This window comes from Diaphorina citri, unplaced genomic scaffold (genome assembly GCF_000475195.1).
Source record: "Diaphorina citri unplaced genomic scaffold, Diaci psyllid genome assembly version 1.1 scaffold152, whole genome shotgun sequence".
Taxonomy (NCBI): Eukaryota; Metazoa; Arthropoda; class Insecta; order Hemiptera; family Psyllidae; genus Diaphorina; species Diaphorina citri.
This window is the reverse complement of record NW_007377589.1, coordinates 293,337-311,935: the sequence shown is the minus strand read 5'-3', so window position 1 is coordinate 311,935 and position 18,599 is coordinate 293,337. Positions and strand designations below refer to the sequence as shown.

Sequence of the window (18,599 nt, the reverse complement as noted above, 5' to 3'; positions counted from 1 at the left end):
GATATTACAGCGATAGGTCGCGTTGCATTGGTCACTGGACCCCGTGATTCAAGTCACATAAAAGTTAGAAGGTGTTAACTTAAGGCGTAGGTATTATCAAGTTTAACAAGCTGGGTCCGTCCCTCCGGGAATTTTTTAGCCCGTAGTTTGATCGATCGTGGTTAAAGAATACCTATGTACCTCCCTAATTTGTTTAATATTCAGTTTATTATTACTTATTCTTGATTTGATTTTTTGATTTTACTTTCATGTAATGATTTAAAATCAAAACTAGAGCCCGTTCTCCCTTTATTCCCAATATAATGTTTAAGTCACCCATCCATTTATTGGCCTTTATCCCCCAAAACCAGTTTTTTTGGTTTTATGGTTTTCTGGACAAAATTTGCACCACCACTTTCGTGTTCCTGGTAAAAAGACCTTTAATTTGATTTATAGGTCGACCAGGTTTGGATAAGTCCTTCTATGGGAACAGACAGAGTACACACAGACGACACCGAAGCGAATACAATAGTCCGTCCCTTATACCTTTTTATTACTATTGTAATAATAAAGGAAGGACGGACTAAAAAAGTCTTTATTTTGAACGAGGTTTGATAAAGGGGACTGTAACAACGGAGGTATTATTTCCCGGGAAGTGAAGGGAGGAGGACATGATTGGAGAGTTAGAAAGCCCTTCCGAGGACGAACTTTATCTGTTTAGAGTGAAGTTCGCCCGAGGCGAGAATTGATCTTCTTAATAATAACGAGAGAGAAAAGACAACTAAAAACAAACAAACAAACCTGCAAACAGTCGTCTGTCCGGGTTACTGATATGCGCAAACGTTCGATCATTCTCCTCCATGTCTGGAACTTGCAGTAATCCCGTGGGAAGCTTCGCATTCCCGGCCGTGCCCGTGTGTACGGCCGCGTGCGTTATTTGTAAGAACAAAGGCCGGGAATGGTTGTGGGATTTTATCACATGGACGGATTGGTCGGTGAAAAAGTCGGTCAAATATTTGCTGCTCATTTGTGGCGCATAGCGCTCCATGTTGCGCCTTGCATCCAGGCCAACCGCGAAATCCTGGAAACATGAAGTGAACATTAGTAACATGAAAAGAATTTTTTTTTTTTTTTTTTTTTTTTTAGAACATTTCCTCCAGGCTTTTTCAACTTTGGTTTTACGAAAGAGCGTTTGTTTGGTATGTAAGGAATTTATTTTTTATTTCCCATACCAATTCTCTCACAAGCACATTACCTAAACATAGAGCTGAACCCTCCTCGTCTAAAACTTCAGCCTAAATTACTGGTATTATAGTAAAATTATTGGGAATCATGGCAAAATTCTAAAATCCGTGCCACATTTGCTTGCAAAATACCTACTGTAGTGTTGGAAACGGACTTTTCTTTTCAGGAATTGAGAACACTAGGTAACTATACTTCTAGATAGGTTTTGATCAGAATGCTTGCTAAAATTTCCATTTGTAGGTCCTAATTTTTCTAAACATGTTTTTCTTAGTTTCTTTTTACTTACCGTTTCATGTATGCTGTCATTGTAGGTCAAATATCCATTCCAGTAGCCTACATGATTGTCAAATCCTCTGTTGAAAGGCAGCAGTTCTTCTTTGTTACAACCTATGTGCCATTTTCCTATGAGATGTGTAGAGTAGCCCAACTCTTTCAAATACTGAAAAACAAATGTGAAATAAATGTGTAAGTAAGTTTTGAGATAGCGATTCTTTCCCACTAAGTATTGCTTTCGAGTCAATCAAGATCTTAGAAGCACACATTGTAATCAGTTTGAAAGTTTAAAATCTTCTGATATATTATGAAGAATCTACATTTCTACTTGCATTTTTCCTCCCTCTCGTAATTAATTTTGAACTGAAACAAGTCACTTTTAAAGAACGGTTTGAACTCAAATGGTTTTCCCCTGAGTCGATTTTTTTAGCCACTTCCGTGGCATTCGAACTGCAGTCTCCTCAATTGTAAATTTAATGCCTTAGCAACTACACTACTGCAATAAGAAAATAACCTCAGAAGGTAGACCATAAAATATTGCAAGAAGCTAATGTCAAGATGAATTTCATTGAGAAAATTTCCCTCTTTTTTGTTCCCATTGAGAAATTCATGTGTGTACTAACCTAAATTCCCCACAGTAGAAATTTCAGCATTGTATTCAATTAGAAAAGTTGCCAGGGATATTTTGTCCCTTGCGTTGGACTTTTTTATCCCGCATTGTCACTTTGTTTTGTAACACTCATGAAAAGCTTCTTTCACCCCATTCCCCTTTGAACCCTTTCATTCTTTGGAGGAAAATTGAACTATAATAATTATGTTCTTCTCTAACTCCCATGGCGAAGTGGTCACTGCACTCGCCTTGCACGCGGGAGACCCGGGTTCGATTCCCGGCGGGGTCAAGAATTGTATCATGTAAATGATTGATCCCGTGACTGGCTGTTGCGGGGCCCACTCAGCTAGCTATGACATGTAAATGCGCATAGCGACCGGTGCCAGCATGGTAGGTAAACATTGGTTGTTAGGATTATTGAGATATACATGCAAATGATTGCTCCCGTGACTGGCTGTTGCGGGGCCCACTCAGCCTCGTGAGGAAAATGAGTAGCTATGACATGTAAGCAAATGATTGATTCCGTGACTGGCTGTTGCGGGGCCCACTCAGCCTCGTGAGGAAAATGAGTAGCTATGACATGTAAATGTTGATTGATCCCGTGACTGGCTGTTGCGGGGCCCACTCAGCCTCGTGAGGAAAATGAGTAGCTATGACATGTAAATGCGCTGATCCCGTGACTGGCTGTTGCGGGGCCCACTCAGCCTCGTGAGGAAAATGAGTAGCTATGACATGTAAATGCGCATAGCAAGCATGGTAGGTAAACATTGGTTGTTAGGATTATTGAGATATGTATTGGGAAAAATCCTACAATGCTGCAGTGAGCACCAAAATTGTGACATAATAACGCAAAGAAATTGCATTTACAATATGTTCTTCTGACTCGATCTGTAGAAAATTTCCAATCTTGTTACCCAGATTCTAGTTGCACAACTTTGATCTCTTATTAATTAGACTTGTGGTATAAAGGTTTCATGGTAATATCTGTTAACGCTTCGTTTTAGTAACCTTCTGGTCTTCAAGTGTTCTTCCATCTTTTTTCTCTGTTCTTTTACTGACTCCTGCGGCTGTTTTACTATCGAACCTCTTCTGGACTTTCAGCACAGCAACGGTCCATGATAAAGTAAGTTCAAGTACCTACCGACCGTTGTAATGAACTCTCGAGAGTATGCAAGATTTGATCTCTCAATTTATTGTTAATTTTGTGGTACGTCTAATATTACAAACTAGAAAGTAACCCGTTGAAATATTTCCGATCTAAATAATACCTACAAAATTTACAGAAGGTCTCGAGTATCGAACTCGCACATTCTGTATGGGAAGCAAGCTCGTTACCACCCCTTAATGAATATGAGAAACTACATCGTATATCGACCTTACTAAACTGTTTCTCCTTGTATCGAACTCGCACATTCTGTATGGGAAGCAAGCTCGTTACCACCCCTTAATGAATATGAGAAACTACATCGTATATCGACCTTACTTGTCCTTACTAAACTGTTTCTCCTGAAAATGAAAAGGTACTATGTACAAGGATTTAAAGGGTCAGTTTTCAGTTTCACGTAAAAAATTGAAGGACTTCTAACTTGTAACAATGTTTTAATTTAAAACGTGTTTCATTTTGAACGCAAAGTTTGAGTCCGGCAGCTATAGTCGCATTAGCTCGACGTATTAGACTTGCAAGTCGAGGGGCGGGGACAAGGATTTAAAGGGTCAGTTTTCAGTTTCACGTAAAAAATTGAAGGACTTCTAACTTGTAACAATGTTTTAATTTAAAACGTGTTTAATTTTGAACGCAAAGTTTGAGTCCGGCAGCTATAGTCCCATTAGCTCGAAGTATTGGACTTGCAAGTCGAGGGGCGGGGGTTCGAGTCATTTCGAGAGAGTTAAAGAACTTGGCGTAACACAAACTATTTGTTTAATTTGAATTTCCAGTTTAAAAGACCACGTAAGTTTGACGTTAAGCTGTGTCCACACAGTCGACGACCATCGATCGATGTCGACTGAAACCGTCCACACTGTCTCGACAACATAGATTCACCTCGTCGATCGAAGGTCGTCGACTATGTGTGGACACAGCGCTTTACTTCGACTTGAAGCCCAATGTAATAGAAGTTCAAGCCACCAATGAACTCTAATTTTAAGGAAATAATCATTCACACAATATGTGTGTCAAATTTCACTTCATTGCCTAAACTCATACTAGATTGAAGACTCAGTAACTTTGTGTAGGTCCAACTTATTTTTGGAGCCTGTTCGACAGATAGGACGCCAACCATCTCTGAAATGAATCGGATAAGTTAAAGCTTTTGAGTTTTGAGAGAAGAATCATGTGGTCTACGAAATCGAAAGCTTTACTTAGGTCGCAAAAAATACCACTTACATGCAATTTAGAGGACAACATTGTATCTAGATGAAAGAGAAAGGAGGAGACAGCATCGGAAGTCGATCTGTTGGACCTGAATCCGAATTGCTGTTCGGTTAGCAAGTTATGAGCTTCAAGATGGTGATTGAGTCTAAGACCCACGATTTTCTCGAGTACCTTGCCAAAGTTATTAAGAAGTGAAATAGGTCGGTAACAATTAATATCGGTCAGAGAGCCCTTATTCTTGTGGATTGGGACGATAGTTGAGGTTTTGAAAAGCGAAGGGAAGGTCTCGGTGGCAAAAGAAGTATTGAAAATATGGACTAAGTGGTCAACAATAAGATGAATTACTTTTTTAATAATGGTCATGGGTACTGCGTCCTCTCCACAAGAATTTTTGTTGGCTAAAAGAGATACTATCTTAATAACTTCGACTGAGTTACAAGGTAATAGACTATATTTGATTTGAGATGCGAAAGAATGACTAGAAAACGGTTCCGATCGAGAGATAGGTTGACTAGAATTTACAGGTAGAACATGACTAGAAATACGAACAGAAGTACGAGAACAATGACTAGATATTGATACAGAGTTTGGTAAATCACTAGATATATTACATACGCTTGGACTAGAAACAATTGCCGAGTGGTGATTAGGTAGAATGGTATAGGTAGTGTTTACCGAGGATGTTAGTGAAGACTGAGAGGTGGTTTGTGATTGTGGTGTATGGGTGTTGGGGAGAGGGGAAAGAGATGTAGGGTGGGTGGTGGTACCTTTCAGACACGCAGTTCGATTGAATTGCAATTGCTCGAACATCATGAGCACGTTGCCTTCTGGAAAGATGTTAGACGAAGTATAATTCTTCTTCTACTCCTTCCTTTTCCTATTTAAATAGGGTCGGCGTTTCTTGTCAGTCTCTTCCAGGCAGCCCTGTTCTGTACCTCGTGTCTTGATAAATTTTTCTCACCCAGGTTTGATTCACACAATCTTTCCACTTTTTCTTTGGTCTCCCTCGCCCTTTTCTCTCCCTCACTTCCATTCTCTCAACTCTTTTCCCTATGTAGCTCTCATCTCTTCTTTCAACATGTCCAACTGTCCGTGTCCACACCCGAAGAAGTATAATATCTATGAAAACAAAAGGAAAAAGGGAATAATTCAGTGCCTAGGGCAATCACCCTATTCAATAGGGCTTACCTGAGGTAAGAGCTTCTCTGTTACAGGAACGGCCTTGGCTACACCAGCTCCTACAGGAGTATCGATTCCTGAAACAAAATGGTGGAAGTTAATTTTTATAATAATAATAGACTCTTGAGTGGAAGGTAACCAGTAGGCGAGGTTAACGCCGGAGGCGTTTTCTACCACCCAACCCTTAGAGCTCCATTATTATGTGGCCAAAGTCTCAAATAAATGAGGATAAAATTCCATGCCTCGGCTGGGATCGAACCCACGCCCTCCTGTTTACCAGGCGAGCGTCTTGAGTTCTTGACCACTACGCTACCGAGGCAATCTTTAGCCTGGAGCTTACCAATCTAGGAAACCTGTTTTCTACCAACCACTTCGAGACTTGATTTTTCTCTCCTTCCCTTTGTTTCAAATTTCTCTCAAGTTCCATTTGTGGTTTCTAGTAGTTTTTAATTATTTATATTACCAACATTGGCGTCGACTTTTGTTCATAAAAAGAATTCGCAGCTGAAAACGACTACCGCAAAGTAATTTTTCACTCCTACCTAATACCTACTTTGCGACTTGCACCTTTGTACGTCCTTAGACACAAGTAAAATCAAAACATTACTTTGTAAGTCCCCAAACCCTGCCACTTTTCTTTCCTCGCTGTCAGCATAGATTCCCCCGAGATGAATTTCGTTTCTTGCAAACATTCCTTTACTTTGGTCACTTGGGAAATCCTTTTCACTTTTCACCTGTGAAGATACTAAAGAATCTCAACCGATATCTCGCACATCTTATTACCAAAGCTTTGTATCACCGCAAAGTTGTTTTTTTCTGATTTTTTTGTGTCATGTGGAATTTGTTTAACCGTATATTTCGTGTCTTTGGTCTTTTCGAAAGAGTAACTTTGACATCTCATTACGTCCTTAATATTTAGACCTGAAATGGCACTGTTTTGGTTTTCTGCCCCATAAAAAATCGGCGGTAGACGTACGAAGGTCAATGTCCTGAATGCAGACATCGAAAAGGTTCTGATTTTTTTGTGTCATGTGGAATTTGTTTAACCGTATATTTCGTGTCTTTGGTCTTTTCGAAAGAGTAACTTTGACATCTCATTAATAATATTTAGGTTAGACCTGAAATGGCACTGTTTTGGTTTTCTGCCCCATAAAAAATCGGCGGTAGACGTACGAAGGTCAATGTCCTGAATGCAGACATCGAAAAGGTATTTTTGTACAGCAATGAACAAATTATAATGGCCCATTATGAATATTGTCCGAATTATAAATCATGTCTGGCATGTCAAACGCGCAAGCACCCGTGTGTAACATATCAGAACCTATATGTATATCAAACACAAGTACTTATGTATACCTAACATAAGTACTTGCAACTAATACTCGTAAGCCTTTATCACACTGATAATATAGTTATGTTAGTAGTATTATCGGACAATTAGACTGATAGTCTTTTCAGAAACGATAACCTCGAACTGATAAACACAAAAGGTGGGTGGACTTTTCATTAGGATACATTAGAACTTATTATCTATAGATCTTATTGTCTATGTAAATATACTTACGTATACGAGTATATTTACAGTGAATTACCTGCAATAGGTACCTAATTCAGATTTTCTATACCCTAAAGTCGCTAAACAAAGGGTATTTGACAAGATGCCACCCTAAACGAGAAAAATTGTTGATTTGATAAGATTTTACCGGGTACTTGATAAGGACCTAATGACCTATGACTCCTATCAGAAACAGTGTGATAGTCATTTTGTCCTACATAATTTTATCGTTCAGTGAACTGCAGACTACACTCAGAAAAAAGAACAAAGGGTATTTGACAAGATGCCACCCTAAACGAGAAAAATTGTTGATTTGATAAGATTTTACCGGGTACTTGATAAGGACCTAATTACCTATGACTCCTATCAGAAACAGTCTGATAGTCATTTTGTCCTACATAATTTTATCGTTCAGTGAACTGCAGACTACGCTCAGAAAAAGGGCTCCTGCTTTGCCACCAAAGGCTCAGAAAGGCCTAAAACCTAATGATCAAAGATCAAGGTTTCTGATTCCGACAGTGACAGTTTCCCGAACGGAAAATACACCTACTGTTGAACTGTTTTCCTTACAATGTTACTATTTAATACACCGCCAAAAACTGTCGTTTTAAAACTTGACCTATCTTCATTCAGTGTGTCGGTCAATTATTATCGACTCGTTTCTCCACATAGGTACGCAGAAACGATTCGTCAAATAACGTTAAAAAGTTCAGGTAACGGGACGCTAATTTTGGTTGCAAAAACGCTAATTTTGGTTGCAAAAACTCTCTAATGTTTCTATTTTCTACGCCGCGCCGTCAAAAACTGTCGATTTAAAATTTGGACGTCACTTCACTCGGTGTTTCGATCTTACCATATCGGAACGGATATTTTCCAGTCAGGAACGCCGCCCGAGACGGTGTGCATGTAGGCAGAGTATAGTGACGGTTCAGCACTATCCCGTTGTATGCAAGGGCGTCGATGTTGGGAGTGGGGATGTCGTTCTCTCCATGAAATCCGACGTCATTCCAGCCCTGGAGAAAAAATATGTAAAATTTACGTTTTTTTTATATATATAAAAACTGATTTAAAATTTATGTGAAAACTCATTTTGATAATTAAAATCAAGATGAGATATTTAAAATCAAAATGAGTTTTCATAGCGGTTTTTTCCTAGTGACCCAAGAGTTCCAAGACCCGAAAAACAGAACCCCGACCCAAAGTTTTGACTATCGAAAATTTGATAGCCCCTAAAGGGAATAATATGTGTATAGCTATAATTAAAAAGAATTTAACTTAAAAATGTGTTCTCGATATTTGACTCCAGAATTCTAATTGGCACTGTTAAATAAGTTAAATTACATATTTATCAATTTATCTTATCAGTCAATTGAAAAAATAATAAACAAATAAAACGGCTACAAACAAGAGGTTTCACATGTTTTGCGTCAACATGAGATAAGTTAACACTTAACTTGTATCTTTGATGATATAATTATGTAATTATGCACTTAATATTTTAATGATAACTTGATAACGTAGGTATCTCTTCTCATAAATAATAAATTAGTACTTGTAACCTATTCCACGAATGGGTTTGAAAGCTAGAGATGTTGCCTCCGAGTGCCAACACCAACTTGGTCTGCTGAATCAAACTAACCAACCAGTTATACCTACCAATGTCTCTAGTACTTGGCCTCACATGAAAGTTAGAAAATTGGCATCAGGTACTTTTAAACTAGGAAAAATTAGTTATGAATATAAAATACATATCCTAGACTCGAATTTTCCTTAAACGGATGCATTAATAATAACACTATTATAGGACATATTCCTGGACATGGACTCCAGTCAAGTGAAGACCATGTCCAGAAATATGTATGATTGGACACAGCGCTTTACTTTGACTTGAAGCCCAATGTAATAGAAGTTCAAGCCACCAATGAACTCTAATTTTAAGTAAATAATCATTCACACAATATGTGTGTCAAATTTCACTTCATTGCCTAAACTCATAATATTAGATTGAAGACTCAGTAACTTTGTGTTGGTCCAACTTGTGCATTCGAATATTTTGGACACTTCCTGATTTCCGGGAATAAGGTACATAGTTTAAACAAGGAACACAGATTCGTCGAAGCTGTGTGCCTTTCGTAGAAGCTCTTAACCCTCATTTAGGGCTGTTTGTCCCTACACCTAACCCTCGGAATGTGCTTCTTGTATGTATAAGAGGTATCTATTCTATTCTCTTCGAAACTTAAGAAACTCCCAATACCTGTGCCACCCCTTCCCTTTTCTTTTACACTTGTGTGACTTATGATTCCAGAAGTCGAGAAATCCCTACTCCTCCTTTTGCCAAGTACACTCAAGAGAGGGTAATAGAGAGAAATTAAGGGATGAGTTTTTTCAATAAGTTTTTTGCGTAAAAGCTCTCGTTGGCTCGGGCCCAAAATGTTCTATAGACCTAAAAATGCACTAAGTGCTCGTGAGAAGTTTAATAGGATATAATAGCTGTATCGTGAATGACTTTCCCATGCCCCTTCTAATCGGTACAGGATATAGGATGTTTCCAAGGTACAACGAACATGAAATGGGTGCAGGACATAGGATGTTTCCAAAGTAAAACGAAATTGAAAGGCATTCAAGTTTTTTAGACAACCTTTCAGACCTTTCAGACACGCAGTTCGATTGAATTGCAATTGCTCGAACATCATGAGCACGTTGCCTTCTGGAAAGATGTTAGACGAAGTATAATTCTTCTTCTACTCCTTCCTTTTCCTATTTAAATAGGGTCGGCGTTTCTTGTCAGTCTCTTCCAGGCAGCCCTGTTCTGTACCTCGTGTCTTGATAAATTTTTCTCACCCAGGTTTGATTCACACAATCTTTCCACTTTTTCTTTGGTCTCCCTCGCCCTTTTCTCTCCCTCACTTCCATTCTCTCAACTCTTTTCCCTATGTAGCTCTCATCTCTTCTTTCAACATGTCAAACTGTCCGTGTCCACACCCGAAGAAGTATAATATCTATGAAAACAAAAGGAAAAAGGGAATAATTCAGTGCCTAGGGCAATCACCCTATTCAATAGGGCTTACCTGAGGTAAGAGCTTCTCTGTTACAGGAACGGCCTTGGCTACACCAGCTCCTACAGGAGTATCGATTCCTGAAACAAAATGGTGGAAGTTAATTTTTATAATAATAATAGACTCTTGAGTGGAAGGTAACCAGTAGGCGAGGTTAACGCCGGAGGCGTTTTCTACCACCCAACCCTTAGAGCTCCATTATTATGTGGCCAAAATCTCAAATAAATGAGGATAAAATTCCATGCCTCGGCTGGGATCGAACCCACGCCCTCCTGTTTACCAGGCGAGCGTCTTGAGTTCTTGACCACTACGCTACCGAGGCAATCTTTAGCCTGGAGCTTACCAATCTAGGAAACCTGTTTTCTACCAACCACTTCGAGACTTGATTTTTCTCTCCTTCCCTTTGTTTCAAATTTCTCTCAAGTTCCATTTGTGGTTTCTAGTAGTTTTTAATTATTTATATTACCAACATTGGCGTCGACTTTTGTTCATAAAAAGAATTCGCAGCTGAAAACGACTACCGCAAAGTAATTTTTCACTCCTACCTAATACCTACTTTGCGACTTGCACCTTTGTACGTCCTTAGACACAAGTAAAATCAAAACATTACTTTGTAAGTCCCCAAACCCTGCCACTTTTCTTTCCTCGCTGTCAGCATAGATTCCCCCGAGATGAATTTCGTTTCTTGCAAACATTCCTTTACTTTGGTCACTTGGGAAATCCTTTTCACTTTTCACCTGTGAAGATACTAAAGAATCTCAACCGATATCTCGCACATCTTATTACCAAAGCTTTGTATCACCGCAAAGTTGTTTTTTTCTGATTTTTTATGTATGATATTGTACTTGACCATTATCTCAAACTAAACAAAACTATTATAGGATTTATAGACCTGTACTTTGAAAGCATACGGAAACCTTAGTTTTAACTAGTAGTTCTGTGAACTGTAGACCCCTCCCAGACTCTTTTCATCGTAATTTTGGTTTTGTTCCGTAAACATAAGCCGAAGATTAACGATCAAGTCATAGTTACTATATTATGTTAAGGCGGTCTCTTCCTGATCCCTGATGTGCTGCGTCCATTTTAGTTTAGGACTATAACTACACAGGGGGATTTCCTGAAGGGACATGCCTCCCGGACTTGCTATTTGTAAGCAAAAGTTAATGATAAACATTACCTATGTGCAAATTGGATTTTAACATCAAGTAGTACGTAAGTAGGTACTCCTAAGGAATTGAATTTTAGGCAAATTCCAAATCGATCGATTTCCGGTATTGCCTCCAAATCTTACATACCTAGGTATACATAGGTAAATAAAAATAATAATAATAATACAACCTTATGGTTCTTTTTACTTTTTTTTATACATACGTTTTTACATTTTTATACATACAACCTAATTTATATTCTTTTTACTTTTAATAAACATTTTATAAAGGGAAATAAACATTGAAAAAAAAGGGTAAAAAATGACAAAATAAATTACTTACCAGATCGTCAGCGATGATAAAAATAATATTGGGTTGGTTACAGGCAACATTTTTTACACTCGCTATTACTACCAGGCAAATAAATAAAATTATATTAAACTCATATTTCGAGTTTCGGCTGAGAAGATGCCTCACTGTCATTGTGCATTTATTTATTTGTTGTACTTTGCATGGCGGGTATATATTTTTATTTACATGCCGCCGAGATAACAGTATATTATCCGCATACAGTGTGACTCCATAACTCCTGCAAGGTGATGTTTGATATCGTTTGTGATGTTACAGGTAATCAGGAAAAGGTAAACGAATTGAAATCGCACACGTCATGAAACGAACTGTTGGTAGGGACTAACAAAAGGGCAGTTTAATCATGTCTACATACCTAATTATATTTATACACATCTAAACATACTTTCTTGTTCCTTATCCCATGTTTACATTCTATTAATATACTTACCTACGAGTAGGTACTATAATTTGGAACAACTACGTCCCTAAGTTCACTATTTTTTACTTTCCATTTAAAATTGAATACGTACGAGTATTATTAGAAATCTTATTTCTACTTTTTTTGAAACCTCTATTTTGTATTTTGTCCCATTACGCCACTATAGTTCGTGATTTTTCCTTGTTTAGAATCTTTCAATTTTAATCCAAGATGATTAGTCTGTTTTTCTTTTTTGTTCTCTCTTTTTTGTAATAGAAAACTCTTCTTTATGTCTGCAAAACAGTTTTCTTTTGTTAGAAGAGAACCGACTTTTTTTTTCTTTCTCCGGATTTTTTTCTCCTTTTTTTCTCCTTTTGTTTTGTATTATAATGATAATAATAGCTACCTAAATAAATACTTCTTTTCCACGAATTGTTGGAATACCTCAGCTTATTTACTTTTTCCTTCTCTTCGTTCCAACTTTACAAATACGTAGACTCAAGGAGTCTTACAAAGTCCATGAACATTCACGACCTGGTAAAATATCTTGAAAACTCAAAAGGGAAGAAAAATAGTGGTTGGGTGGTAGAGCTCACATCCCGGAATGTCCCGTTTCCACCGTCAAGAAGCTACCATAAAGTCCAAGACAGCATGTCCCTCCAAATCCCAAACCGACCTATCCTCAGGAACATTGTTTGTTCCCGGATAGATGGACAGTGTGCGCCGTTCTTACGATTGTATGTATGGACGTGATAATAAAGACAATGATAGTAAAAGCCAATAAAAATGATAAAAATAATACGTGGTGAACACATAGATGAGGACCATCCTGTAATATTGCGGGCTGCCGGGTTATTAGTTTATGACTTACGACAAGATTAATCTCGGAGTCGCTAACTAATAATTTATATCTGAAAATCCTCTTTACTTTTTTAATAGTATGCCTCCATGTTGTACAATTAAACCGTCGCGCGTAGCAAAATACTAGATGGATTACGTCCAGACCAGCCCTAGGCTAATATCAATTTACTAGTAACTAGTATTTACTAAATACTAGGTGCCTAGCCCCTAGCTTAGGTACATAATGGTGTAAACATACCATCATCCCTGCCAAGGCAAAATGATGCAAAGCTACAACTTGCCTTGGTGATGTAGTGGTCAACACGCTCGCTTGGTAATCAAAAGGGCGTGGGTTCAATCCCAGCCGAGGTATGGAATTTTGTCCGGCGAAGCGGTGTGAAACCAGAGCACCAAAACAGCCACTGTATACCGAATTCTCTGCGGTTTAAAGTCGTTACTTCCCTCTGCCTACTCTATGCTCTCAGCTCCTCGTAGATGGGTTTACCATTTCGGTAACATACGTGCTTTCAATAGGATTTCTATTTTAGGCATGAGAAGAAACTCTGAACCTCTTAAATATTTGGGTTACCTACTTACTTATTACGAGTATGATACATAGGTATTATAAACAGTTTTAAGTTTTGTTAATTTAAACAGTTATTACCTGAAATGTCTCAACATAAGAAAGAAAAGAAACACACTTGAGAATGTAAAGAATTTAAATGCAATTAAACAGTAGATATAATTGCACAGGGTTAAGTAGGTATTTTATTTTCATACATCGTGTTTTATTAAATTTAGAAAAGAAGTGATAGTTAGGTGTGTATATTATTAAGTATAAACAGTTATTTTATTGGATAATTATCAAGTTATAGTTTATGATAGGTACGAAAAAAAGTGATATAAGAATTACATTGTGTTGAGAACTAAATTGGCTCCGTTAATTATGTTGGGGTCTAGAGTTGTTACGATGCCATTAACAATGCCAGGTTCTCTGAAACATAACAAAAACATCAGAACATTTTGTAAACTTTTAGAAAACTGGAACTCTATAGCGAAGAAACTTGATATTTCCGTGGAATTGAGAAAACTAAGAATACGAGCTTATGTAGGTACGTACCTACCCACTTGAAAATTGTGAAAACATGAAAGTTTTTTTTTTTTCAAATAGGTAGGTAAGTATTTCCCTAAAATAAAGATTTTCTAATTATTGAGACACTTTTTAAAAGCTTTCAGTCGAAGAAAAATGATTGAGATGTTTGACAACAAAAACTTTGAACATTTTTCAACTTCCAACGCAGAAAACGGCGTAGAAAAAAGTGATGGTTGCTTTTTATTTCTATTCAAATACCTACCTAACTATGTACTTTGAAGTTAAAGGCGTTTACTATTAAGAAAGCAGGTACCCAGATTCTCAATAAAAGACATCATTAAAACTCACAGCACTCAGACAGTTTGAGTTATTCTTACCTATAAGAAAAGTACGCAATTAGATCAGCGGATCCCAAACTTTTTTCTACGCTGCCCCTTTTTTATGTGGTCTTCAAGGGGCCGCAAAGTCCTTCAGGCTCCCCTCATGGGCCGCGGACTCCAGTTTGAGAATCACTGATCTAGATGATTGACCTTCACGGTCAAGTCAAGTTTTTTTTAAAACCTTTTTTGGGGTTTACCCTCCTAAGAACTAAATTGGAATTTTTAAAGAGTAAAAAAAGCATAATGTCAACTTGGTCTTTCAAAATAGGTTGTCTATGCATTAAAAAATGTAGCCCAAGCCCTCTAATTCAATCACCCTCTTTGTGAGTAGCATTTATAGGACTGAAATAGATAACAATTTTTTTAGGTAGGTAGATATTTTTTCACAAGTTTGACTAAATCATAGAATAAGTACATATTTGTCATTGTTGAATCATTCATTATTTAAGTTTTTTAAAACCTTTTTAATCCTGTTACTTCCTTTCTTTCTTTGTTCTAACTTCTACTCATCCATTGAAATTTTCTTCTTTTTCTTATTAATTTTCTTCTTCTTCCTCTTCTTGTTCCTCTTCTTCTTCTTCTTCATCTCCTTCTGTTCCTCCTGTTCCTCAGCCTTTATTTTCCTTATCGCTTATTCACCTGTAACTTCATAACTATTTCAGCTTCATTATAAAACATTACTTTCCTTCCTATAGGATAAGGAAAGTAAAAACATTTCATTCTTATTAATTTCTGACCATTTCCAAAGAACCTAATCCATCTGAATGCTCTATCCACCTAGTCTCTCAGGGTTAAGAATTCAAAAGGGTTAAACACAGCAGCTGGCTCGTTGCCAGAATAGATGCATACAATAATTTTCCCAAAAGGCCCATTATTATAAACTCTTTTTAAAAAACTTATTAGGAAAAAAAAGTTCAAGCATCACTATCTATTAAAATGTAAAAAAAAAAAAAAAAAAAAACAATGATCATGATTACTTGAAAAGGACAAAAAGTGGTAGGGTGGTAGTGAAACCTAAAAGGTTCAATATTTGAGAAATAAAAAGACAATAAGAATCGGAATTAAATGTTTAATGAGCATCTTCATTAAAAAAAAAAAAAAAAAAAAAGAAAGAAAAATGCAGATAACTCTATGATAAATATGTGCTGGAAAACCCCTTGGATTCCTTATTGGGTACCCTCTACTTAAGAGGTTATCCGTATACCTACAACTATTGGGTACCCTCCAAATGAGAGACCCATTTATTGGGTACACAACTACACACCACTTTCCCAGAAGGTCCTACTTAATGGGTACAGTGGGTACACCAAAGACCCCATGTATTGTAGGTACCCTTCACTTAAGTGGACCTACTTATGGGTATACACCACTCAAAAGGCCCCACTTATTGTTATCCTTCAGTCAAGGGGACCCACTTATTGGGTATACTCCACTATTATCATTCTAAAAATGTGTTCAGTGGGTAGGTAAATAGATACACCCAAACCCTCTATCTATCTGTCTCTCTCTCTCTCTCTCTCTCTCTCTCTCTCTCTCTCTCTCTCTCTCTCTCTCTCTCTCTCTCTCTCTCTCTCTCTAGTAGAAAAGGTGTTTTTACTTTCCAATGAAGGATATAACTTTGCAGAAAAAACAACTTGACAATAGAAGCTACAACAACAAAAACAATGACAAAGAGTGAGAAAGATAGATACCTGTAGAGAGAGAGAGAGAGAGAGAGAGAGCGAGAGCCAGACAGAAGGAGAGAAAGAGAGAGAGAGATACTGAAAGAGAAAGGAGAGAGAAAGAGAGGGAAAAAACACAAGGGATGGGATAAAGATAAAATAATTGACACATAAAGACAGAAAAAATAGTATCATAGGGAGAGAAATAAAGAGGGAGTGTGAGAAAGAGAGAGAAAGAGAGAGAGAAAGAGAGAGAGAGAGAGAGAGAGAGAGAGAGAGAGAGAGAGAGAGAGAGAGAGAGAGAGAGATTGTCATCTGGACAAACACGTAAACAAATTGTGAAAATTGTAAATGGAGAGGGAGAGAGAGCTACTTGGCTTGGCAATATTTAAGAGAAAATTGTCTTCAATATATCGACGAAGAAGATTGAAAGAAATGGGTCCCCCGTATTCTGCGAAATTTACTTGTTGACACTATCACTAATGGTGTTCAGAAAAACTAATGAATTATGTGTTAAAGAGAAGTTCCAGAGATGGAGACAAAATGAGAAGAAAAGAACTAAGTAGGTGCTGCTAAAATTACAGGATGTTATTCTTAGAAGTCAGATATTGAGGAAAAACATATACAATTTGAAGGTCCGGTGTCCAAAATTTTGGACTTTTTTTGTACATATAGCCCTAAAAGCCCACCGTAAACTGTCCATTCCCCTTAGTTAGACTGCGGGGGTAAAGGGATTTTTCAGTCCTATTCGAGCAGGTTAAACATGCAAGGTATATATCTATTCTATTCTACTTCCCCTAGTTTCCATGAAGGATACGTCACTGTCTACTTTTACCCTTTAGAAATTAAACTGTCCAAAACGCATTGGAACAACAAAATTTTGGACTCGGGCACGTAAGCGTAAGGCGAGACGGATTTTATTAAATGTGATCCATTCTTCGTTAGGGTTTGTCACAATAGATCTAAAAAGGTCGCAGTGAAGATTGAATACCTTTAGAAACAACTATGAATTATCAATGACTCCCCTTAGCCCTTGACAATACTTCGAGACGCTACGAAAGGATTGCATTGCTTCTATTTTCCTATTGTTATTAATCCGTGCTTCGTTTTCATCTATTGTTTTTTCACTTTCCTTTTTACTTTTGTCTTTCCGCTCTGCAATTTCAGATTGCAGCGATTTCCGACGTTTTGGTACCTAGAAACTTAAAAAGGGTTCTTAGAATAAAGTTCTTAGAACGTAGAATAATAAGATGAGAAACTTGGAAAATATGTAGGGTAGATTTGTTCTGCTCCAACTTTTAGGAGTGCTTGTTTACTATGGGACTAACTGATTTTGTATTTTTTTCAGTTTTTCCCATACTCATCCCTGAATCCTATTTGAAATATATTAAAATTACAAAAGCCAAGTAAGCCAACATGGGTTAAACTCCTGTCTGTATTTAAAATTATAGTCTCTACCGTTTTAATTACTCCTCTTTCACTCATCATAAACTGACGGGAAAAGGATTTTAAAAATTAACGCGAATTTGAAAGCGTTGTCTCAAAATAATTCATTTAAATATTAAAACTCGACACCCCAAATGCTCCAACTTTTATAATACGTTGAGCTCAGTAGCTCAGTTTTTTGAAACTTAAATGTCTTCGACTTTTTTTTTTAACTGAAGGTCTTCAAAATTTCCACCGTATGAAATTTAGAAGAGTTGCAGGTTGCAGTTGATTTTCAGAAACGTGCTTAAATTAAACTGTCCAAAACGCATTGGAACAACAAAATTTTGGACTCGGGCACGTAAGCGTAAGGCGAGACGGATTTTATTAAATGTGATCCAATTGATCCATTCTTCGTTAGGGTTTGTCACAATAGATCTAAAAAGGTCGCAGTGAAGATTGAATACTTTTTTTACAAGAGATTGAGCAACCAGACTGCATACAAAGGATACCTAGTATTGGATTGGATACTTACCCGTTGGTGATATAGTGATGTTTGGAGGTGGCCAGAACGCCGGTAGGTTTGGATTGGGAGACTCTTGCTCGAGTCAAAATGGAAAGCACGGTCCGTTTGGTTGGAGACATGGTGGGTCTTGAGCTTCCTGCGGTGAGTAGAGGTCTCTTGCGGTTCACTAGAGCCGCCGTGGTCATGGTTTTGGTCGGTATATTAACTGAAACGGAAGAAGAATAGAATAGAATATACCTTGTTTATCCTACCAAAATGAGACTAAGAAGTCCCTTTACTCCCGCAGTCTAAACGCAGTGCTTATATGTTTCATTTTCGAGAAGGCAGGTTGCCATTCTTTTTACAAACTTTTTTCTTCCATTCCTTCAAAATCCTTGTTATCTAGGTACTTCATATTGGTTAGGATATGACTGCATTACTCGAGACCAGTAGGTACTGTAGGCAGTCCAGTGACTCGCCGTGGACTAGTGTCCAGAAACATTCCAGTTC

The 18,599-nt window shown here is 37.5% G+C and overlaps 2 protein-coding genes across 2 annotated transcripts in view; both read right to left on the bottom strand.

The window, feature by feature from the left end:
* Positions 1–776: 776 nt before the first annotated feature.
* On the bottom strand, positions 777–11,926 carry LOC103505129 (arylsulfatase B-like; the record flags this gene model as incomplete). The annotated part of the gene is made up of 5 exons (XM_008469440.3): positions 11,759–11,926; positions 8,066–8,225; positions 5,667–5,734; positions 1,511–1,663; positions 777–1,060 (listed from the first exon to the last, which is right to left on the bottom strand). Coding segments are annotated over exons 1-5 (806 nt in total), but the record flags the coding sequence as incomplete, so codon positions are not given.
* A 1,822-nt stretch (positions 11,927–13,748) lies between these two features.
* LOC103505121 (KH domain-containing, RNA-binding, signal transduction-associated protein 3-like) overlaps positions 13,749–18,599 on the bottom strand; it is a 78,874-nt gene continuing 74,023 nt past the window's right edge. The window contains exons 7-8 of the mRNA XM_008469432.3: positions 18,120–18,315; positions 13,749–14,019 (exon numbers count right to left, since the gene is read on the bottom strand). Of these exons, the coding sequence (XP_008467654.1) occupies positions 13,935–14,019; positions 18,120–18,315 (281 nt within the window). The 3' untranslated portion in view covers positions 13,749–13,934. The remainder of the gene's footprint in view (positions 14,020–18,119; positions 18,316–18,599) is intronic.